The following is a 24,793-nucleotide window of genomic DNA, read 5'->3' on the forward strand; positions in this document are numbered from 1 at the left end:
GGACCAGCTCTCCTTCTTCCTGTAGCTTTCCACCACCTTTCATCTCACAATTGAAAATATACACATGCAGTCACTGCCTTGCTCACAACTCCCGATTTACTGTCTGACTCAAGTGTTTTGAGAGACAGTGTGCAGGGAAGATTCCCATCCAAAATATTTGTAGCTCTTTTAAAGAGCTGGCTATCTGAGGATCTCAAAGGGCTTTACAGAGCCTCACAATAAACCTCTAGCATGAGGTACTAAAGATTTGCACCCACTATATGGAGGGGTAAACTGAGGGAGAGAGAATTTCAGAGGTCGCAGGGCTGGCAGGGAATAGAATTCAGGAGATCTGACTTTTGGCTTTTTCCTGTAAAGACTACATCATGCTGCCTGCCAAACATGGGTGGAGGGTATAACAGGCCCCCTGATACAGCCACCATTGACCCGCTGCCGGACACCTAGGCCATTGTTGCCCCGCCCTTTCCTCTCCCTGTTCCACCCCTTCCTCAAGGGCCCCACCATCTGCTGCTGCCTGGTAAGTCTTCCTCCACTCCACACTCCCCTCTCCAGAGTTCCCCGCTGCTCGCAGTGTCTCTCCTCTCTTCCACTCCCCTCCACCCCTGTGGAGGGGCGAGGAGGGACGTGGTGAGGAGGCAAGTGGCAGTTTGTGGGGTTCTTGCAGCGGAAGGGTGAGGAGGTGAGCAGTGGGGGAGGGGTCTCGCAGCTGGCGGGGGGTGAGGAGGTGAGCAGCAGGAGGAGTGAGGAGGTATGCGGTAGGTGGGTGACCCGGTGAAGGACTGGATGGCGGGGGGAGATGGGTGAGGAGGGACAGGGTTTTTTGGGGGCGTGTGTCTTGTGATCAGACACCATAAGCGGGGAGAGGACAAGGCCGGGGCAGAGCAGGGGTGGAGTGTGTGTGGGGCAGGTGGAAGAGGCGGGGCAGGGAGCTAGCCTCCCCCCGCCTTCATCTGCCACCCATGCTGCCAGAGTAACAAGTTTACTTTACAGACAAGCCATCATTTGCTTTTGGAAATTCTCATAGGCTGCTAAAGCTCCCGAGATGAGCTCCCCTCACTGAACACACTATTGCATCTCCATGAAACTGACTGCAAGATTAGGGCCTTATGCTATGTCTACACTACAAAATTAAGTCAACCTAACTTACATCGTCATTCAGTCACCACAGTAGTGACATCGCTTTTACATGTCTACATGGTGTTCCTTGTGTCGGTGGTGCGCATCCTCACCAGGAGCACTTGTATTGATTGTACTGTCAGCGTGGGGCATTGTGGGACAGCTCCTGAAAGCCACTAGCAGTCGCTGTAAGCAACACAGTGTCTACACTGTGTTATGTTGACCTAACTACACTGACCTGAACTCTATGCTGCTTGTGGGTGTGGAGTTATTGCTTTGGTGGGAGTGAAATTTAAGCACAGACATTTCCATAGTTAGGGCGACGTAAGCTGCCTTGCGCTGAACTAACCCTTTAGTGTAGACCAGACCTTAGTGTCTAGCTACAACAGTTCAAAATGCTGAGAAGTGAAGGGTTGGGGGGAAAAGGAGGAGGACAGAACAATTAGTGATTAATTTAAAATACTGCACGGTTGGAGAAAAATATGAAAGTCATTGCTCCCTTTTCAAATTAACATAATGAACTATAACCATGAGAGCTCAAGTACAAACATGTAGTCATTCAGGAGACTAACGTGATTTCTGGAAAATGCCAAGGAAGTTCCAGATGGGTTGGGAATAAAGTTAATTCATAGAAACAACTGTGTCCTGCCTGAAGAAATATAAAAAAATAAGCTTAAAAAAATATGAAAGACTGCTCAGTTGAACATACTCAAGCTCCACTGTGGGTACTGCTATGGGATGAGAACATAAGAATGGCCATACTGGGTCAGACCAATTGTCCATCTAGCCCGCTATCCTGTCTTCTGACAGTGGCCAGTGCTAGATGCCCCAGAGGAAATGAACAGAATCATCAAGTGATGCATCCCCTGGCGTCCACTCCCAGCTTCTGGCAAACAGAGGCTAGGGACACCATCCCTGCCCATCCTGGCTAATAGCCATTGATGGACCTCTCCTCCATGAACTTATCTAGTTCTTTTTTGAATAGTCTATAATCGTAGCATACAGTCTATCTTTACCTTAAATCTGCTACTACAACTTACACAACTGGTTTATATTCATCATCCGCAGGCTGAGATAAAGTTTCACACCTCCTGTTAATGCTGTCTTTACCAGTCTGGACAAGTTCAATCTCAGAATCTGAACAAGTAGTGTCCAGTTTTCTCTTTACTGAAAGTGAGCTGGGACTTTTCTCATTCACAGCATCCTTCTTTTCGGCCTCACGATCGACATCTCCCATTTCCCGAGACTCAGCTCTGCTCATTAACCTGCCTAGAAGAAAAGCAGAAGGTTTTTAGTTTAGTCCATGTTCACTCTGACTCACCTTGCAGTTATATTTTTAGCAGGGGCAAGACCACTATTTGTGAGCGTGCAATGCAACCACCATTCATTCTGCAAGGGAGCTGTCCTTGTGGAATCTAGCACAGAACAGACAAGCTTGTGGGGTAAGGGATAGTACCTTTGAGATAGGAGTCACAGAAATCTAGCCTTGGAATGATCTGAGTGCTTGGCTAGCACCACTTGATTACAGTTGTTTTCTAAGCTTTTTTCTATTCTTTGGTGCACACTGAAAAGCAGATTTTATGGATGTATCTGGCCTCCCAACCCAGCATATCCTGCTCACTGCTTGGTTCTTAAAATGCTGCAGCTTGCAGACCTCTAGCAAGGGCTCCACAAAGTACAGTTTGAGAATGACAGTGCTAAAATCTTTCAGGCATTGTTTTGTGTTACCTGAATAAGTACAAACAAATGTTCCTTTGTCAATATCGTCTAGACAGCGGACGCCCCAGCCCTTCTGGTCTGTGTTGAATACCTGCAACCGAACTTGGATACCATGCTGTGCTACTCTGTTCTGACACCTCATTCTGTCACACTTGCACGATAAGTTGCATTCGTAAATTCTGCCAGAAAAAAAGAAAAATTAAAAATGAAATAAAATATCGCTTGTTCATACTTGGCAAAAGCAAATAAAAGAGCAGCTCACTGAAAAGACAAAGACATCTGGTTAGAAAAGAATGGGCAAATCACTGCACTTCTAGAGTTTAGCCTTCCCCATTCCTGACTGAACACTTACAAGAATCCATCAGATTTTCAGGGATGAGTGAGTAATATATACCATAGTTATATTACCTAAATAAGCTATGCAGCATAGATTCTGCAGTCTTGACAAGTGATTGAACGAAGTACTCCCTTCTACTCTTGGAACATATTTAAAAGCATAAAAGAGCAAACAATCAACCTGGATGGACTTTGTCATGGCTGCCATGGACTCTAGGATTTTTCTGATTTTTAAAATATCCCCAGCTTGTGACATTTTGGGGTGGAGTTGATTGTCAAAATGTTGGAACAACTTCAGTGAGGGCTTTCATTCCGTAAGGAGTCATACAAGAGCCAGCTGGGATATGGCAACTCCAGGTTCAATGCCAGGTTACCACAGTACGTGCGCTATGGGTATGCCTACACTGCAATTAAAAACCTACAGGTAGCCCATGCCAGCTGACTCGGCCTCGTGGGACTCAGGCTAAGAGGCCGTCTAACTGCAGTGTACATGCTTGGGTTGGAGCCTAGGCTCTAGGACCCTACCGTGTGGGTGGGTCCCAGAGCCCAGGCTCCAGCCTGAATGTCTACACTGCAATTAAACAGCCCCTTAGCCCGAGTCAGCTGGAACAGGCCAGCCACAGGTGTCTAACTGCAGTTGTAGACATACCCTAAGTGGGGAGTATGCCTTGGGGACAGAGCACGGGACTGGAACCTGAGAGACCTGGGCTCTATTCGTAGCACGGACACTGGTCTACTGGCGATGTTGGACAAATCACTTCACCTGTCTGTACCTCAGCTTCTCTATCTGTAAGGAGATAGTGATCTCTTTGTAAAGTGCTTTGAGATCTACCATGCTAGTCTTGCAAGCTGAAGTATAAAAAAATAATTCCTGTAATACAAAACCCCATGCTGTGGCTTTCAAAACGAAAGTACTTTTCCCATTTCATCATGATCATTCAATACAATCACTAGAACGCCCCTTCCCTTCCCCCCATCCCTTCCCAAGATGCTGGCTAACCAAAAGCTGTTTAAGCATGGCCTGAATACTGTAACTGTATGTGGATAAAATACCAGTGTAAACTCTAGGTGTCTTACCCACTGGGGACAGGTCCATCCAGCCTTTTATACCTGTAACCACAAGATGCTTTGTTACTTGGTGAAGCAGAATTTTCATTGCAGCCTTTTGCAGTCAGCCGTAGGCACGCACATTTGGACCTAGAAAGGCAACAGTAAACTATCATGTGAAAATAAGGATGTGGTTAAAGGGACAAAGCTAACTTTAAATATAGTCAATCTGAAACCTATGTTTTTCTAAGTATTTTCAGGCCCCCCTCCACCAATTTTTTTGGTCCACAGTCACATTTTCCTACTTCTTTAAGAATTTTTCTTTTGCCTGTGCCCTGTAGAAGGTCCAAACAACAAGGGGGGGGGGGGGACTAACTACATCAGGGGACACAGCAAAACTGACTACACAAAATACTGTCTAGTACACAAAATAAACAAACTGAACAAAATCTGTACTATCATGGCATCCGAGCCTGCCACTGCTTCGGCATCTCCCTCCCCCCACCAGAAAATGACTAGAGTTCACAACACAGATTGGGGAGCAACAGAAGATAACACTGACTCTGTCACTATTATCTTTCACTCTTATAGCCACAAAGGGTTGTTGTGAACAACACCTGGTCTGGCTCTGGCCCCACTCCCTACATAACCGGAGAGTCTCAACTCCTGTGGAAAAAGAGCCTGCAAGGGGATGGGAGGAGCATGCAGTGGATCTGCTGCTCCCCACTCTTCTGCAAGCACAGCAGAGCTAGAGCTTTTAATTTGGACCATCAAAGGCTTTTTTTACCCTGCGTATTATTAGACAAAGTTACTATATTGCTAAATGCACACAGTAAATTTGACAGTCTCCCTTTATGTTATTCAGGGCACCTATATGACTGGGCTTTAGTTAGAGGTCAACTTTTTCTACTTACCCGTCTGTGCAGCCATCCGTACAGTCGCATGAGTCAAGAAACATGCTGGAGAAGTTGTTCAGATAGTACCCACGTGGCCACGAGGCCTTCCTATATTTAAAATAAGGTAATCTTGTGTTGTCAACTTCATTACAGAAGGAAATGGGCACAGACTCTGCTCCATTGCTGATATCAAAATCAAATACAAGTGCTTCTCGGTTCAGAGTGTTTCTGCCCAGCTGTACGTATGTGTTGAAAGAAAAGTGATCGACAAATAAGAAGTTGCACTCTGTTTCAAACAGGTAACTCTGCACATCTTGAAAGTTTCTCAGACTCCTCCCACAGGGGGCCTTATAATTCACATCAAGTGACTTTGAAAGCAAGTCTGCTTTTGCATGTCGTCTCTGGAAATGACACAGGATTGGTATTTTAAGAGGGTTTTCTCCCTTGTACGAGTTCAGTGGTCTGTTGGAAAGACATACATTAGAGCAGTCATGATTCTGGTAACATAGCTCCCTTGTTTCACTACATATGTCTTCATTCCCTGAGTGTGATTTTTCTTTCGCCTCCATTCTGTTAAGAATCACAAAAAAAATAATAATAATTTGAACCATGCTTTGCATTACCAATAAAAGATTCAGTTTTTTAATTGTTCAACATTCTTCAGTAGGGGGAGAAAATAACTCTTGGTCCCAGTCATGAAGTCCAGGGTTTCAATGGATCATTATTTGTATTAAGCTAGTGCCATGAGGTTTCAATGGCAATCAAGGCCTCTTTGTTCTGGGCACTGTATGAGCAATCTGTTACAGCATGCTTCTGCCCCAAAAAGCTTACACTTTAAATAGACAAGATAGACAAAGGAAATATCATAAAACCCCCTTTACAGAACAGCAGCTGAACGTGCCCAAGGTCCTGCACAGTCTGTGGCAGAGCTGGGAACTGAACTCAAATCTCCTGAGTCCCAGCCCAGTACCTTAATTATCCATGGCTTTAACTGCACACCTTCATACACAGCAAAATTTTATCACTCTATCCCTTCTCCAGCTACAGGCAAACACACCCCCTCATGTTGTAACTTCGAGGGCACTCAAGTCGTCCACACAGATCAGTTTATAAACTCCGAGGCTTCGGCCATAACCACGATTCAAAATTGCGTTTAAACATTTAATTTTACAGCGTTAGTGCCAAAGTCTCTTGTGCAAGACAAAGAATATTTAAAAGAATGGACTACAGTAAACTGAAATGTGACCTGTATACTCACAAAGGAGAACCTGTTGTATTTTCATTTGATATAGAAGGCTGTAACCTAGGTTTGCTTCTCTGCATCCCATCTTCAGTAGTTACATCGTTTACTTTAAAAAATAATATACAAAGACTTCAGCAATCCACATTACATTTTTACAATTAAACTTACAAGTCACCACATTATCAGATACCAAATACATTAAAAAGACACTTCACTTTTGTGAACTACACTAGCCAAAAAAGAAAGAAAAAGAGAGCGTGTGCTAATGAAACAGTTTAATAAAAACAAACTACAATAGAGAACTTAGATAAACCTTAGAGACTCTCCAGTGGAAAAGATTTCAGTGCGTCACCTACAGCAGTGCTTCTCAAGCTAGCTGATGTGGGGGACCGGCAATTTTTTTTTCCAATGTGCGCGCAGACCGGCAGCTGATGGCTCACGGACTGGCACCAGTCCGCGGACCACCACTTTGAGGAGCACTGACCTACAGTACTTGGATAAATTTGCAGAGAAATGGGCTACCACCATTTATCTCCCCCTTCCCCCCAACAAGGATCAGAATATTGAACTGCATCTGCCCTAAATCTTCTAAGTTTGATCTAGCTGCAACCCTGGAATTTCCTACAGCTACTATACATAAAAAATATACATACATAGTGCGACAGTAGAGATATTGGTTTATTAAAAAAAAAAAATGACCTAAAATATAACCCAGAGTTTGCATTGTTTGAGCCACACTGTGAACTGACTTGCATATTATGCAACCCCAGTGTAGTGTGTAGAGCAGGGGTCAGCAACCTATGGCACTCGTGCCAAAGACGGCACGCAAGCCAATTTTTAATGGCACGCTGCTGCCTGCCGGGTCCCAGCCGCCGGACCCGCTCAGCGCCAGCTGCTGAACCCAGGCCGGGACCCTGGCAGGCAGCAGTGTGCCACTAAAAATCCTGCCTGCCCCAGCCCACTCTTCTCCTCCCCCCCGCCCCCGGGCGGAGGAAGGGTGAAGAAGCTTGGCCCTGCCATGCTGCGTGCCTGCCCCTCCTCCTCTCCCTCCCTGCCCCCGATCAGCTGATGGCCCTTGCGAGGGAGGGGGAGAACCAGAGCCGCTGCTCCGTGGAGGAGGCAGAGAAGAGGTGGGGACAGGGCCATGGGGAAGAGGGGTGGAATCAGGGCATATCCCCTCCAGCCCCCTGCCGTGAGCCGCTCTGGCAGGGGGCTGGGAGCACCCCCACAACTCCAGCCCACTCCCCCAGTCCTCTGCCCAACCCCTGCACCCCCCTCACACACATCCCAGCCCTCTGCCCTGACCCCTGCACCCGCCTCACACACACCCAGCCCTCTGCCCTGACCCCTGCACCCGCCTCACACACACCCAGCCCTCTGCCCTGACCCCTGCACCCGCCTCACACACACCCAGCCCTCTGCCCTGACCCCTGCACCCGCCTCACACACACCCAGCCCTCTGCCCTGACTCCTGCACCCGCCTCACACACCCAGCCCTCTGCCCTGACTCCTGCACCCGCCTCACACACTCCAACCTCCTGCCCTGACCCCTGCACCCCCCCCACACACCCAGACCTCTGTCCTGACTCCTGTACCCTCCTCACACACTCCCAGCCCTCTGCCCTGACCCCTGCACCCCCCACAACCCCAGCCTTGACTCCAGCACTCCCCCACATACCCAGCCCCCCCATGCCCCGACTCCTGCACCCTCCTCACACACCCTCAACCCCCTGCCTTGACTCCTGCACCCCCACACATACCCAGGCCGCCCACACCCTGTGCCCTGACTCTTGCACCCCCCACATTCTCACCCCCACCGTGAGCACCAAATGGGAGCTCCTGCACCCCCCCCCCCACATTCCTACGTGCACCCCTCACACCAAATGGGAGCTGCCCAGGTAAGCACTCCACAGCCAAACCTCCTGCCCCAACCCTGAATCCCCTCCCTCATTCTAGCTCCTGGCCAGACCCTACACCCCATCCCCCAGCCTGCGCCTTCACCCCCAGCCCTGTGCTCAGTGCACTCCCACCCTCAGCTCAGTGCAGAGAGAGAGGAAGAGAATGGGCTAGAACCAGGGAGAAGGTAGGTACCCACTCTATGTGGGCAGGGCCGGGATCCCAGACTGGCAGTGGGCTGAGTGGGGCCAGCAGCCAGGACCCTGGCTGGCAGGAGCCGGTAGACGGAACCCCAGACCGGCAGCGGGCTGAGTGGCAGTGGGCTGAGCTGCTCAGCCCCCTGCTGGTTTGGGGTCCCGGCTGTTGGCCCCACTCAGCCCGCTGCCGGTCTGGGGTTCTGGCTGCCAGCCCCTTGCCAGCCAGGGTCCAGGCCGCAGGCCCGGCTCAGCCTGCTGCCGGCCTAGGTGAACGGAACCCCAGGCTGGCAGTGGGCTGAGCAGGCCGGCGGCATAAGATCAGCATTTTAATTTAATTTTAAATGAAGCTTCTTAAACATTTTGAAAACCTTGCTTACTTTATAAGTCTATATATTATATAACTAAACTATTGCCATATGTAGAGAGAGACCTTCTAAAAAACATTAAAATGTATTACTGGCACACAAAACCTTAAATTAAAGTGAATACATGAAGACTCAGCACACCAGTTCTGAAAGGTTGCCGACCCCTGGTGTAGAGTTTTATGAGGTGCAAATCAGGACACAGTTTGGCCCTTTATTTTTATGTTGGGAGACTGATTGCCACATCTCAGTAAATGCTTTATTGAAATACTCTACAGAGCATTCATTCACATACACAAGTTTCTGGATTTATTGTGTCCTCTACATCACCACATGATGCAATACTATATTTTAAATAGAATTAACTAATGACAGATGAAAAGTATAACGAAATAGATCATCAAATTGAAAGGGATCTTACAAAAGTTTTACTCAAAGGCAAAAACTAACTTCTCTTAATGTGCAGTAATTTTAAGCCCTGCACACCTGCATCGCCTGCAATTAATAAAATAATGTAAACTCTACAAACCTGCGTCATTGATATTGTCAGCACTGGGAATGGGACTGGTTAACTAATGCTTCCTCTTCTAAGGCAAATCACTACATTTTTCATGAGGCCTTGCAGAAAAAGTAAAGTATGGGGCAGAGGGAGAAGTCTGATATTTATAATTTCTGTTTGACAAATGGTGGGTTTTAACAGGTTGCAGACAGGAAGAGAGAATATGTTAGTCTCTAAGGTGCCATAAGGACTCCTCATTGTTTTTACAGTGGTTTAGATTCACCAGTTCATGGACATTCTTCCCCCAGATCATTAGACTAAAAAGAGAATTCACATTGTGGACCTAAACCAGGTGAAAGGCATTCTTTTAATATAGGTGCTAATACAAGACATGTCTACACTAGCACTTTTGTCGGTAAAACTTTTGTTGGTCAGGAGTGTGTTTTTCACACCCGTGACCAACAAAAGTTTCACTGACAAAAGCGCCGGTATGGACAGCGCTATGTTGGCATGAGACGCTCTCCCATGGACATAGTTACCGCTGCTCCTTGGCGGTAGTTTAATTATGCTGATGGGAGAATGGCTACAAGGGAGACTTTACAGGGGCTGTGCTGCTGTAAGGTCTGTAGTGTAGACATAGCCTGAGATTTGATCTCCCTTGCAGTTTAACATCATGATCCTGCAACTCTCCCTTAACATCAGTGGGAAACTTGAGCAACTAAGACAACGGTTCTCAAACTGTGGGTCGGGATGCCAGAGTGGGTTGCGACCCTGTTTTAATGGGGTCGCCAGGGCTGGCGTTAGACTTGCTGGGGCCTGGGGCTGAAGCTGAACGTCCAAGCCCGACCGCCCATAGCTGGAGCTGAAGCCGGAGAACTTCAGCCCTGGGTGCTGGGGCTCAGGTTACAGCCCCCACCCACCCGGGGCGGAAGCCCTTAAGTTTTGGCTTCAACCCCCCCACCCAAAGGTGATGGGGGTCAGGCTTCAGCTTTGGCCCCCTGCCCAGAGCAGAGGGGCTCGATCTTCAGTCCCCCTTCCTGGGGTCGTGTAATAAATTTTGTGTCAGAAGGGGGTCGTGGTGCAATGAAGGTTGAGAAACCATGAACTAGGATCAGACCATGAATGAGCTGCTTGTCAATGCATTAATGTCTGCAGCAAGCTTTTCCTCTTCTCCCTTCCTCTTCTGCTCTTTTAGGAATTACTAAAGTGATAAGCCAAAAAAATTTAGTCATTTCCATTATGAATTCCCTGCCCCATTTCTAAAACCCTTTGTTTACTTCTAAAAGAAATAAGCTACTCACATCTATCCCCACAGGTTTTATGGCTTGACAAGGAAATACATCAAGAGCTCAACCTTTCTTCTCTCCCTAATTGCTATACCAGAAAACACAATGCTTCTCATTTTAGGTGTCACATCTTCCCTTGAAGGGAACCGTACATACATACATACAACTGTGAAAATCAAGAAAAAGAAAACACAGTAGGGCCTGATTAGACTAACACTACAGTTGGTCTACATGCAATGCTAGTAGGTTTTTCAGGCTTATTTTATTCAACTTTATGCTCCTGCTGATTAAATCAAGATGACAAAACAGTGGAGAGTGTAGAATAAATGGAGTTGAGATGCACACATACCATTTGTCAATGCTAAGAGATTGCTTCCATCAGCTCTATCCACCAGTATCAAAGCTTGGAAGCATTCTGTTTACAAAACAAAACAGATATATTGTTTCTAAATAACAATGTGTAATTAAAAGGAATGATTGACAAATAACAGGAAATTCAGAGCATAAGTGTCCCACAGTAACTTCTATTCCTGCTACACTAGAATCTAAGCACTGCAACACATCCCCTGACAGAGGCCTACATTTGCTACAATAATGTTACAGCTGGTCCTGATAGTGGTAACTCAGGACAGAGAATTCCCTGGATTTGGGGAAATTTGTGGAGGTTTTTTTTTTCTGATGGGCATTTCAGAAGTCTCCATCCCCATAATACATTTTAGTATAGTTTAATGTCTTTACACCTTCTCTGCTAGCTAACCATCTTCTTGCTGAGAAGGGCTGGATGCTGTTTCTGCCAAAGCCAATTATCGCCATTTTCAAATTAGCTACAATGTTTATTAAAGAGAGAAAGTCAGTCTCAAACGCCAGTTCGCCATATAGTAACTTATTGTGCTACCCTATATAAATCCATGCTACACCCACATCTTGAATACTGCGTACGGATGTGGTTCCCTCATCTCATCTGAAAAAAGATACACTGGCATTAGAAAAGGTTCAGAAAAGGGCAACTAAAATGATTAGGGGTTTGGAACGGGTCCCATATGAGGAGAGATTAAAGAGGCTAGGACTCTTCAGCTTGGAAAAGAGGAGACTAAGGGGGGATATGATAGAGGTATATAAAATCATGAGTGGTGTGGAGAAAGCGCAGTCAACCTGTGGAACTCCTTGCCTGAGGAGGTTGTGAAGGCTAGGACTATAACAGGATTTAAAAGAAAACTGGATAAATTCATGGAGGTTAAGTCCATTAATGGCTATTAGCCAGGATGGGTAAGGAATGGTGTCCCTAGCCTCTGGGGTTGTCAGAGGGTGGAGATGGATAGCAGGAGAGAGATCACTAGATCATTACCTGTTAGGTTCACTCCCTCTGGGGCACCTGGTATTGGCCACTGTCGGTAGACAGGATACTGGGCTGGATGGACCTTTGGTCTGACCCAGTATGGCCATTCTTATGTACCACTACACCAGCAGTTAAATGGCAGTAAAAGCTTGCATTGATATTTCATGGTGATACCATAACAGGGACTTTATAGAACAGTGTGAGAGTTAAAGTCTTATCTCACATTTTTATTGCATCAGCACAGGAGTTTAAATTTACTCGTACAACACTGTGCTGCTGTAATGTTGCATAATACCAATACTGAGGGCTTGTATACACAAAAGTTGTACCACTTTAGCGATACTAGTTTCATTTAAGCAGAACAGCCCTCCTAGCGTGGAATGCATTAGACAAGTATAAAGGCGCTTTCTGTTAGTGTAGCTATTCTCATAGAAGGGGAATAAGCTATACTAGTAGCATAACTGCCATCCACACTGCGGGTTGTACTGGTATAACTATTTTGGTAAAAAACTTACACTCCTAACCAAAATGTTAAACCCATACAAACACTGTGTGTAGACCAAGCCTAAGGAATCTCTGAAGACTTGCACTGAAATTAGTTTCACCTCTTAATGCCATCAAAGCGATCTTGTAATGGACTCCCCAAGTTCTTCCATTATAAAGTTTTTCCTGCTGAAAATCTAAAGTTACAACGGAGACTCCAAAGTTAACAAAGACTCTCAGGACATCATAATTACAATGTGAACCCATTCAATTAACTGGAGAATTCAGCTTCTAGTGCAAAACATGCTCAAGAGAAATGAGCACACAAGGCTCCACAGTTATTTCTCACGCATAAACATCTCCGCTCCGTATACATAAAAAGCCACACTGAGGATTAGCTGTTGGCAAAATTACATTAATAAAAGCAGAAAAACAGGTTTTCAAGCGAGCTTTTCAAAATGCATATTAATCAAACTAAGCACCCCTTTGGAGGCAGCAAGGAATTTTTTGCTGATCATGCCTCGCTTCCCATTTACTCGTTCAGGCCTGGATTTAGGTCTGGGGCTCCCCACCTAATGGGGATGCTTTTGAACACAGGCTACATCTACACTGGCACGCAGACTTAAGTACTGGACCATGTACATGCTCATGCATGCGCCCCACAAAATGCCAAATATCTACATTATGCTGTGCTGGACATGGTGAAACGCAGTGTAAACGTATACACTCACATCCATGCTGCTGCTAAGCTAGGTTAGCGCTACCAATTCAGGGATGGTGTCCCAGGGTTCTGTGCAGACAGGGAAACGCTCTAGGAACCAGTTTGCTGTGTGTTGTTGATACCATCTCCCACACAGTTGCCAATGGCGGTTCCTGATCACGTCGCCCCTCATTGTTATTCTTGCTGAGCTGGGTGGAAGACTTGAAGCGACGGAATGGTGCTCGGTTCTGCTCCTGCTCCTTATTGCGAGACAAACATTTATGCAGTGGAGTAGGTGATCGGTGAAATGCTCAATGGAATTTGAGCAGAACTTTGACATGTTGAAGGTGGCTGACCCGGAGGGTCAAGGACAATTCGTTCAGCTCACATGATACAGATATGGTAAATGCCAATATTGCCGCCGTATGCCCTTGGGTGGACTGTCGCTTCTGGTGAAGAAGGACCGGCAAAGTGTGGTGGGATCACATGGTTTTGGAAAACAAGAGATGGCCAGCAGTGGCTTCAGAATGTCCCAGTGAAGAAACAGACCTTCAAGGAGTCATCTGAGGAGCATGCACCAAACCTCCAGCACTAGAACACTTGATTCAGGGAAGCCATTTTGGTGTAGAAGAGGGTGGATATTACCCTGTGGAAGCTGGCAACACCAGATAGCCATAGGTCCATTGCAAATCACTTTGTGGTTGGAAAGTCCACTGTCGGGGTTGTGGTTGTGCAGGTCTGTGAGGCAAGTAACACTGTGAGCTACCCATGGGTGGTTGTCATAAGAAAAGTTCCAGAAGTAACAACAGGATTTCCAAGGATGGGGTTTCCAAACTGTGCAGGGGCCATCAATGATACCCATATCCCAATACTTTGCCCACCACAGGGGGTAAGTATGCAAACCAAAAAGGTTACTATTGACTCATTCTGCAAAGCTTCATGAAGCTCAGAGGCAGATTTATGAATACAAACTTGGGAAAGGTTCATGACACCAGGGTGCTAAGGAGATCAGGATTGTACTTGAAGGAGGAAGAGGAGATTTTATTCCCCAGAAATGATATTGTTCTGTATGGTCTATCTGTGCCAACTGTTATTTTGGGGAATCCCGCATACCCATTCCTAACTTGGTTCATGAAACCATATTTTGACATTAATGACCCTGGAAAATGGGAGTGCGGTTACAAACTCAGTAGAGCTGCACAATGGTCATGGAGCATGTGTTTAGTAGACTCAAATCCCATGGGTGTAGCCTATGCACCCGTCTGGATGTCAATGTGGCAAATGCCATTGCATGCCACACACTGTATAGCATTTGTGAGGGTGAAGGGGAGTGCTTCCATCCCAAGTGGGCACAGGACAAGTCTGGTTTAAAAGCTCTGCTCAGGCAGCTGGATCCCATGCATATTCACACTGGTCCTGGTTCCCAGCAGCCCAAGGAAATCAGGATGCCATATGTGCACACAACTTGCACAGGGGAAGATGAAGAACTGGCACAGTGTGGTGGAATCACCCAGGGAGGCAGAGGATGACATCTATTTCTTCTAAAGGACATCCTCACACCCTATGCAGCTGTGGGACAAACATGAGGGAACATTGGTACATACTTTTAGGGCTACATAACTTTGTGAGGGTTTTGTTCTCCTATTTCCTGTCATTCGTTTCTCAAACACGGCACCAGGGGCTTTTCTTGCGGTCACAGACTCCTAGGTGGGTGACAGGGGAGAGCAGTAACCCATCCTCTGGAGCCACCAGCAGGAGTTGGGCCCTGCCTTCCTCTGAAGCCACAAATGCCCGAGGAGCAGGCAGCCAGTGTGAGTTCCCCACATTCCTGAGGGTGGTGAGGCTTTGGCCACAGGGCTTTGGGCTCCAGCCCTAGCCATGCTGCAGCGGATGCCAGCCCCAGGCTCACCACCCCTCCCTCACTCCTGGCCCTTGCTGCCTCCCTACCCACCTCCCCATCCAGGGCTTAATTTGTCCCCCAGCTTGCAGGGGCTGAATAAATTTGCTGTGAAAAGTGATATTTATATGTTTATTAATAATCACTTTTCACTGCCTCCAAGCTAGCTAGTATGTCTGCTTCTTAGGGTTGGGTCTGTGCTGTGCTATGGCCAAGCTGTAATGCAGTCATTGTAAAATGTTTTTCTATTCGCTAGTCACACTTGTTTACAACTTTCTGTTATCCGGAGCACTCAATCTCGGGGGGGGGAGGGGGAGAGAGAGAGTGTGCGCGCGCCAGCGATTCAAAACCCGACCAGGGATATTCTATTTGCTACCCAAGATCCATAATCCTGGACGCCCCATCATCTCAGGCATTGGCACCCTAGCAGCAGGATTGTCCTGCTATGTGGACTCTCTCTCTCTCTTCAGGCCCTACACTCCCAGCTATCTTTGAGACACCACTGATTTCCTGAGGAAACTATAATCCATCGGTTATCTTCCTGAAAACACCATCCTGGCCACTATGGATGTAGAAGCCCTCTACACCAACATTCCACACAAAAATGGACTACAAGCCATCAGGAACAGTATCCCCGAAAATGTCATGACAAACCTGGTGGCTGACCTTTGACTTTGTCCTCACCCACAACTATTTCACATTTGGGGACAATATATACCTTCAAGTCAGTGGCACTGCTATGGGTACCCGCATGGCCCCACAGTATGCCAACATTTTTATGGCTGACTCAGAACAACACTTCCTTAGCTCTCGTCCCCTAACACCCCTACCCTACTTGCACTACACTGAGGACATCATCATCTGGACCCATGGAAAAGAAAGAAGCCCTTGAGGAATTCCACATGATTTCAACAATTTCCATCCCACCATCAACTTCAGCCTAAACCAATCCACACAAGCGGTCCATTTCCTGGACACTACTGAGCTAGTAAGCGATGGTCACAACCATCACCCTATACTGGAAACCTACTGACCGCTATGCCTACCTACATGCCTCCAGCTTCCATCCAGGACACACCACACAATCCATTGTCTACAGCCAAGATCTAAGATACAACCGCATTTCCTCCAATCCCTCAGACAGAGACAAACACCTACAAGATCTATCAACTATTCTTAAAACTACAATACCCACCTGCTGAAGTGAAAAAACAGATTGACAGAACCAGAAGAGTACCTAGAAGTCACCTACTACAGGACACGCCCAACAAAGAAAACAACAGAACGCCACTAGCTGTCACCTTCAGCCCCCAACTAAAATCTCTCCAGCGCATCATCAAAGATCTACAACCTATCCTGAAAAATGATCCCTCACTCTCAGACCTTGGGAGACAGACTAGTCCTTGCTTACAGACAGCCCCCCAACCTGAAGCAAATACTCTCCAGCAACCACACACCACACCACAAAAACACTAACCCAGGAATCTATCCTTGCAACAAAGCCCGATGCCAACTCTGTCCACATATTTATTCAAGTGACACCGTCATAGGACCTAATCACATTAGCCACGCCATCAGGGGCTTGTTCACCTGCACATCTACCAATGTGATATATGCCATCATGTCCCAGCAATGCCCCTCTGCCATGTACATTGGCCAAACCGGACAGTCTCAAGGCAAAAGAATAAATGGACACAAATCTGACAACAGGAATCATAACATTCAAAAACCGGTAGGAGAACGCTTCAACCTCTCTGGCCACTCAGTAACAGACTTAAAGGTGGCAATTTTGCAACAGAAAAGCTTCAAAACCAGACTCCAACGAGAAACTGCTGAGCTTGAATTAATATGCAAACTAGATACCATTAACTTGGGTTTGAATAGAGACTGGGAGTGGCTGGGTCATTACACATATTGAATCTATTTCCCCGTGTTAAGTATCCTCACACCTTTTTGTCAACTGTCTAAATGGGCCATCTTGATTATCACTACACAAGTTTTTTTCTCCTGCTGATAATAGCTCATCTTAACTAATTGGCCTCTTACAGTTGGTATGGCTACTTTCACCTTTTCATGTTCTGTGTATGTGTGTGTGTGTATATATATAATCTTCTTACTATATGTTACATTCTATGCATCCGATGAAGTGGGCTGTAGCCCACAAAAGCTTATGCTCAAATAAATTTGTTAGTCTCTAAGGTGCCACAAGTACTCCTGTTCTTTTTGCGGATACAGACTAACACGGCTGCTACTCTGAAACCTTCTTTTAATTGTTTGCTGTCAGTGGTGCTAATGATTGCAACTGGTCAAGGTTTTGGGGGCAAAGAGAGGGGCCGTTTATGGACAGGGTAGTGGCAGATACTGTCACTGCTGTAATGATACTGAAATATTGATTTCTGCATGGGAACTAAGCCATAAAGATGTTTATCTACCGCTTTTCTTGTTGTCGCAGAGTACTACTGTTTTCTGTAAGCACATAACACTAACTGCACTTTCCCCATCCCTCCTGAGTATCCTTGGGACATTTCTGAACCTGGGTAGGTGTGGTTTGGGACAGACAGAAAGCATTTGCAATATCATGGCAACAGAGAGTAATACATCATTTCAATTTCATGTTCTATCGATTGTGGGGCCCAATCCCGAACCTGAAAACATCTTCTGTTGATTATATTTAAGAGAGAGGGGCCACACACAAGTCAAGGAAACGATAACAGTTATTAAAAAGTACTATGTGGAATGTATAATTAAAATATTTTTAAAAAGGTCCGCTAACAATTTTTAAAACATTAAAGGAATACATTTATGAGCACTGACCAAACATTGCAATGTCTGCACCCTTACCCTTGCTCTCCTCCTGACAAGAGGGGAAATGGGAAAATCTCTCTCGGGGAAAACAGGGAAGATCTCCTGCACGGGCTTTGGGGTGGGCACTGGGTGGGGCTCCAGGACTCCCACAGGCTCACCGTCCAGGAGGAGAATAAGAGGTTCCCCCTAAAAGGGATTTTGAGTGAGGGTGAGGTCCCAGGAGTCCTGCAGGCTCTCTACCCAATCACTCAGGGGGCTCCATAAAAAAGAATCCTCCAGCTGCAGCCAGAGGAAGAGGTGGTGGTTGGGGGCGATATCTGGAGGCTCACGGACAGATTCAGTGGCTCCAGCAGCAGGCAGACACTGAACTCATTTGGCCACCAGTTCAAAGAGCCTCTCCATTACGGAATGCTTCCACTCCCTATGAAGTGCCTCCAGCTGCAGGAACTGGCTCATCAATGTTTCTTCCTGACGAAGAGCCCAATCCTCCTGTGCTCCGAGGAATTCAAATTTCTCCTGGTTCCTCCTGTCCATCTCTATGAGCAACTCTTCCCTGGTCCTTCTCTGTCTGCCTCTACGATCTCTGGGTTGTTGCTCCTACACTCCCGGTGGAATGGCTTACTTCTTGGGACCCAAAGGTCCTGCCAATTAGAAGAAAAGGGCAGCATTATAAATTTTTTCTTTTTTTGGAAGAAGTCAAGAAATCCCACCCCATGACACAACTTTTCTGTAAAAGGCTACAATTTTGATACTTTTCAGGGTTTCAGAAATGCAACTGTTAGACTATCCTGGATTGTCAAATGACTTTTGCAGCCCATGAGGAAGGAACAGAGGCTAACAATGCTAAGAAAAATGTACTAATGTTTTAAATATAAAATGTTCACACTGACTCAAGGGGCTGGAGGAGTGAGGAGGGGCAGTTCCTCCAGGGGCTATGTTACCAGTTTGCAATTTCTCCTTTAAAGGATGGCTAACATCTGGAGAACACAGCAGTTTTCAAGGTACCAAAATTGAAAACAGAAATGGCTTTCCAGTCCTCTGGAGGAGGAGATCTTTCTGCTACTGATTCCCCCCCCACTACATAATGCACGGAGTTGGTCAGCTATGAAGGTGGACCAAGCAGACTTGCACTGCTATTGAATCTCAAGACCCAGCTGGAGCTGCACCAGAAATTTGCTGAAATAAGCTTACAGGACTGCGAAGCAATTCATCTGGGAACTGATGCTATTCTCAGCTATCGTACGGGGTTTCTGTGCAGAGAGGCAAAGCAAAAACATCCCCCATCTGCCTCAGCCTCCCCGGATAATCCTGTCCTGTGTCTGTCAGGAACCAGGGCCTGCAGCAGAGCCAGTCTCCAGGCAACCTAATGAACACAGCTCGCCTGTAGTTAGGCTGCCTGATTGGCTACATGGCCTGATTGGTTGGAAGAGTCAGCAGACTGGCTCTTTAGCAGCTGCTAAACTGCTGCTTAAAGCATTTGCCTAGTGCAGTGATAGTTCCTGTCCCTACTTGTTCCTAGCCCTAATCATGCCTTGGACCCAGCCTTGCCTCACTTCAGATAACCAGATCCTGACCTTCAGCTCCGATTCCTGACCTCTGACTCTTGTGTTTCTGTCTCCAGCTCTGACCCTGGGCTCAAGTTCCTGACCACCAACTCCTGCTCTAACTCCTGTCACACTAGGCATGACCACCCACGTCCCAGCCATTGACAGTTTCAGCAGCCCAGCACAAACGCTAAGGGAACTAGAACTGATATGGTGAGCATGGATTCTACAAAGGCCAATCTCTCTCCAACACACAGCGGGAGCTCTACAGACCTTGCAAGCCCTGGCAGTCACCATGCAGGTGCAGAATGCAGTCCTGCAAGCCCAAGCTGTACCACCGTCAGCTTCCTGCCCCCGGCAAACCCAAGCTCCTACTTCTGCTACACTCACAGTTGTAACCCACTGACCAAGCCTCAGTGGGTCTGATTGTTAGCCTGCTAACTGGGGGGCACTGCCTTGGGCATCTCTGCTGCTGGAAAAAAATCAAGCCTGCTTCTGGGACAATTTAAGGACTTCATTCAAGCTATGGCAGTGATCTTCGCTGACGCAAATTCCAAGCGTATGGCTGAAACCGTGCTTCAAGTGCTCTAACAGGGGTGCTGGCCAGTTGCTATAGATACATAGCAGAGTTCTAGCACTGAGTAGTAGACCTCAAGTGGAAGAAGGCCACCCTGTGCTACTACCTCTGGGCCTAAATGACAATATTAATGTCGTGTTATCATTTCTGGCTTGGCCTAAAGGATGAACTGGCATATATAAACTCTCCTTCTGGCCTGGATGCCTATGCATCAAGATCAACAACTGCCTGACAGAACAGCACCAAGAAAAAAGGTGGTCCTCTTGGCTCCCACTAGCCCTGCCCCATCCCCCGCATCACTAGTCCTCTCTCCACTGGCCTAACCCATGCAAGTCAACCAGGCCTAGCTACAGAATTGATGCCAGGCCTCAAGCCTATACTGCAAACTTTGCACCAAGCTGTCCTGCCAAGTCCAATCTACACCTTGGTTGAGAAACACCAAACCCCAGCCTTGACAGGAAGCTCCAGGCTGGATAGGTGCCCTTCCCCTCTCCCAGCAGCGTACACCAACTCTCATCCGCCGGTACCCTGGTGATGGCCAATCCAACTCCCTCTCCAGCACCAGCACCCTGAGATGCCTGGTATCAACCAAGAAGCACTGGTGGACTTGGGTGCCTCAGACAATTTCACAGACCTGCAGTTCACCCGACCACACAGTATCCTCACCCAGCACAAAGATTTGAATTAGTGGAGTTCACAGATGGGTCACCCCTTTCATCCAAATCAATCACCCACCAGACAGCTCCCTTAGAGGTAACTACCCTTTGAGACCACCAAGAAATTCTCCGGTTTGGACAGATTTGTGTACCACATTCATCAGTTGTCCTTGACGTCCCCTGTCTCATCACCCATGACCCTCGCATCCACTGGCAGTCAAGCACAGTATGCTTTGATTTTCCATCTTGCCGACAAACTTATTTCATGAGAGACGCTCTGGGACCAGTAACCCTTTGTGGCACACTCGTTCCTCCAAGGAATTCAGAGATGCAAAGAAAGGATTCAAAAGCTACCCCGGCAACGCCCACAACCTCCCAAATAACTCCACGGATTCATGTTAAATATCCACACTCTGCCAACATGTCAGACAAAAAGAAATCTGACATCCTACCCCTCCCTTGGAGCCACGACTGCCCCATTCACCTCCAGCTGGGAGCAGAGAATCCCTTCAGGTGCATTTACGTGCACTCCGAACCCAAACTACAGGCACTCTGGGCCTATCTTGAGGAGAACCTGCAGAAGAGGTTCATTTGTATCTCCACATCCCCGCAGCTTCTCTGTGGCAAAGAAAGGTGGCTCCCTCCAGTCTTGTGTGTACTGCTGAGTAGTGAACAAGATTACAGTCTGAAACCAGTATCCCTTTACCACTTATTAATGAGCTGCTCAAAAGACTCTGCTTTAGCAAGGGGTCTTCACAAAGTTGGACCTCTGTGGAACTTAGAGCTTGGTGAGGATCCTGGAAGGAGACAAATGGAAGAGCACCTTCTGTACCAGGGATGGCTACTTCGAATATTTTGTCATACCATTTGGGTAGTGCAATGCCCCTGTGACCTTCCACCATTTCATAAATGACATCTTTACGGACGGCTGGACCAATTTATTGTCAATTACTTGAATGACATCCTCATTTTCTCTGGAAGTCAAGACCTCCACAATGATCATGCACACACTGTCTTAGAGAGATTCTGCCAAAACCACCTCTATACAAAGCTCGAGAAATGTGAGTTTGATAACGATACAGTGGAATTCTTGGGATATATCATCTCACCCAACGGACTCGCCATGGACCCACAGACCCACATACGGGACAGCAATATCTGACTGGGCTGTGCCCAAGGATATATGCAGGATCCAGTGATCCCTGGGGTTTGCCAATTTCAACAGGCCATCTATTAAAGGATTCTCTAGCCTGGCTGCACCTATAAGAGTGCGCCTACAAGTAGCAGCCTGGTTCACCTGGTCCACGGAGGCTCAGTAGGCCTTTGATTGACAGAAGGCAGCATTCACCTCAGTACCAATCATGATTCACCCAGATCTCACTAAACCATTTAGCACTGAGGCCGACACCATAGATGCAGTATTATCTCAACATGCAGGCCCCCGCAATCTATTTTATCCCTGTGCCTTTTACTTTCAAACTAATGCTGGTGGAAAAAAACATCGTTGGGACATGGAGCTACTGGCTATTAAGTCAGCTTTCAAGGAGTGGCACCACTTCCTAGAAGAAGCCTGATTCCCATGGACCACAAAAACCTAGAGTATCTATGGACTGCTAGACACCTTAACCAACACCAAACCCACTGGTCCCTCTTTTTCACTTCCCTCAACTTTGCTATGACTTATCGCCCAGGGAAGAGAAAAGGGAAGGCTGTTGCCCTATCCCATAAAGATGAATATCTCAAACCTAGTGAAGAGCCCTCTGCCACCATGCTCAAGGTGTCCAACTTTGTTAATAGGACAATCGACAACAGCCCAACGCCCTCCATACGCTTCCTTCTCCTTGATGACCTGTTCGTAATCCAGATCTGCCTGGCTCTGAACAACATGGATACCATACGCAACTCAGGGATCAGACTACAGAATAGCCTCCTTTGTTGCAAGGGTTGTATCTGTGTTCCGGAGGAACAACCTAGTCATCAGCTATTGACACTATGCCATGATTCCCTGTGGGAGGGTGAATTTTGGCCAGTTCAAGACCTGGAATCTGGTCTTGAGGAGCTTCTGGTGGCCAAGCCTACAAGATTACATCAAGGATTATCTGCGATCTCTGTGCCCATACCAAAAACCCACAATCAACTCCCCTAGGTCTCCCCCAGCCTCTTCCCTTACCTCTACAGCCATGGTCTACTATATATCAATGGAATTCATTGTAGAACTGCCATGCTCCTAGGGACACTCAGTAATCCTGGTTGTTGTCAACCTCCTGGCGGATGTGCTTGCAGAGCCATTGGCCGTTATCTTTGAAAACTCATGGCGATTGGGGGAGGTCCCGGATGCCTGGAAAAAAGCTAATGTCATGCCCATCTTTAAAAAAGGGAAGAAGGAGGATCCTGGGAACAACAGGCCAGTCAGCCTCACCTCAGACCCTGGAAAAATCATGGAGCAGGTCCTCAAGGTATCAATTCTGAAGCACTTAGAGGAGAGGAAAGTGATCAGGAACAGTCAGCATGGATTCACCAAGGACAAGTCATGCCTGACTAATCTAATTGCCTTCTATGATGAGATAACTGGCTCTGTGGATGAGGGGAAAGCAGTGGACGTGTTGCTCCTTGACTTTAGCAAAGCTTTTGACATGGTCTCCCACAGTATTCTTGCCAGCAAGTTAAAGAAGTATGGGCTGGATGAATGGACTTTAAGGTGGATAGAAAGTTGGCTAGATTGTCGGGCTCAACGGGTAGTGATCAATGGCTCCATGTCTACTTGGCAGCCGGTATCAAGTGGAGTGCCTTAAGGGTCGGTCCTTGGGCCGGTTTTGTTCAATATTTTCATTAATGATCTGGAGGATGGTGTGGATTGCACCCTCAGCAAGTTTGCAGATGACACTAAACTGGGAGGAGTGGTAGATACGCTGGAGGGTAGGGATAGGATACAGAGGGATGTAGACAAATTAGAGGATTGGGCCAAAAGAAATCTGATGAGGTTCAACAAGGACAAGTGCAGAGTCCTGCACTTAGGACAGAAGAATCCCATGCACCGCTACAGACTAGGGACCGAATGACTAGGCAGCAGTTCTGCAGAAAAGGACCTAGGGGTTACAGTGGACAAGAAGCTGGATATGAGTCAACAGTGTGCCCTTGTTGCCAAGAAGGCCAATGGCATTTTGGGATGTATAAGTAGGGGCATTGCCAGCAGATCGAGGGACGTGATCGTTCTCCTCTATTCGACATTGGTGAGGCCTCATCTGGAGTACTGTGTCCAGTTTTGGGCCCCACACTACAAGAAGGATGTGGAAAAATTGGAAAACGTCCAGCGAAGGGCAACAAAAATGATGAGGGGACTGGAACACATGACTTATGAGGAGAGGCTGAGGGAACTGGGATTGTTTAGTCTGCAGAAGAGAAGAATGAGAGGGGATTTGATAGCTGCTTTCAACTACCTGAAAGGGGGTTCCAAAGAGGATGGATCTAGATTGTTCTCAGTGGTAGCAGATGACAGAACAAGGAGTAATGGTCTCAAGTTGCAGTGGGGGAGGTTTAGGTTGGATATTAGGAAAAACTTTTTCACTAGGAGGGTGGTGAAACACTGGAATGCGTTACCTAGGGAGGTGGTGGAATCTCCTTCCTTAGACGTTTTTAAGGTCAAGCTTGACAAAGCCCTGGCTGGGATGATTTAGTTGGGGATTGGGTCCTGCTTTGAGCAGGGGGTTGGACTAGATGACCTCCTGAGGTCCCTTCCAACCCTGATATTCTATGATATTCTAGGATTCTAACAAAGATGGGATGCTTCATCAGCTCTTCCTGGAAAACGGCTTCCGCTATCATGGGCTACCGATGGGCACTGTATTGGGCTGAGGTCCGCAGTTCATTTCCTGATTCTGGTGGGAATTTTTCAGACTCTTTGGCATCAAGCCAGTCACATCTTCCACTTGTCACCCGCAGACTAGTGGGCACAGAGTCAATCAAATACTGAGCAGTATCTTTGCTGCTTTTGAGTTGTCACCAGGATGTCTGGCTTTCCCTGCTATGCTGTGCCAACTCTGCATATAACAATGCAGTCCAAGCCGCAGTCCAAAGTAGTCCACTTTGCAAACTATGGCTTTCACCCTCACTTCCACACAGACTGACCTGTGAGCTCCCCAGTACTAGCCGCTGAAGATTTAGCTTCCCACCTACACCAGGTGCATCGGGAGCGCAAGGA

General features: G+C 47.1%; 1 protein-coding gene across 1 annotated transcript in view; it reads right to left on the reverse strand.

Annotated features, from left to right (window-relative positions):
- The window catches only part of SETDB2 (SET domain bifurcated histone lysine methyltransferase 2), a 97,961-nt gene that overhangs the window by 64,256 nt on the left and 8,912 nt on the right, over window positions 1-24,793 (reverse strand). Inside the window, exons 6-11 of the mRNA XM_074960670.1 lie at window positions 10,947-11,012; window positions 6,373-6,463; window positions 5,133-5,684; window positions 4,249-4,368; window positions 2,845-3,014; window positions 2,157-2,385 (exon numbers count right to left, since the gene is read on the reverse strand). Coding sequence (XP_074816771.1) covers window positions 2,157-2,385; window positions 2,845-3,014; window positions 4,249-4,368; window positions 5,133-5,684; window positions 6,373-6,463; window positions 10,947-11,012 — 1,228 coding nt within the window. The remainder of the gene's footprint in view (window positions 1-2,156; window positions 2,386-2,844; window positions 3,015-4,248; window positions 4,369-5,132; window positions 5,685-6,372; window positions 6,464-10,946; window positions 11,013-24,793) is intronic.

The sequence above is a fragment of the Natator depressus genome, chromosome 1, assembly GCF_965152275.1.
Source record: "Natator depressus isolate rNatDep1 chromosome 1, rNatDep2.hap1, whole genome shotgun sequence".
Taxonomy (NCBI): Eukaryota; Metazoa; Chordata; order Testudines; family Cheloniidae; genus Natator; species Natator depressus.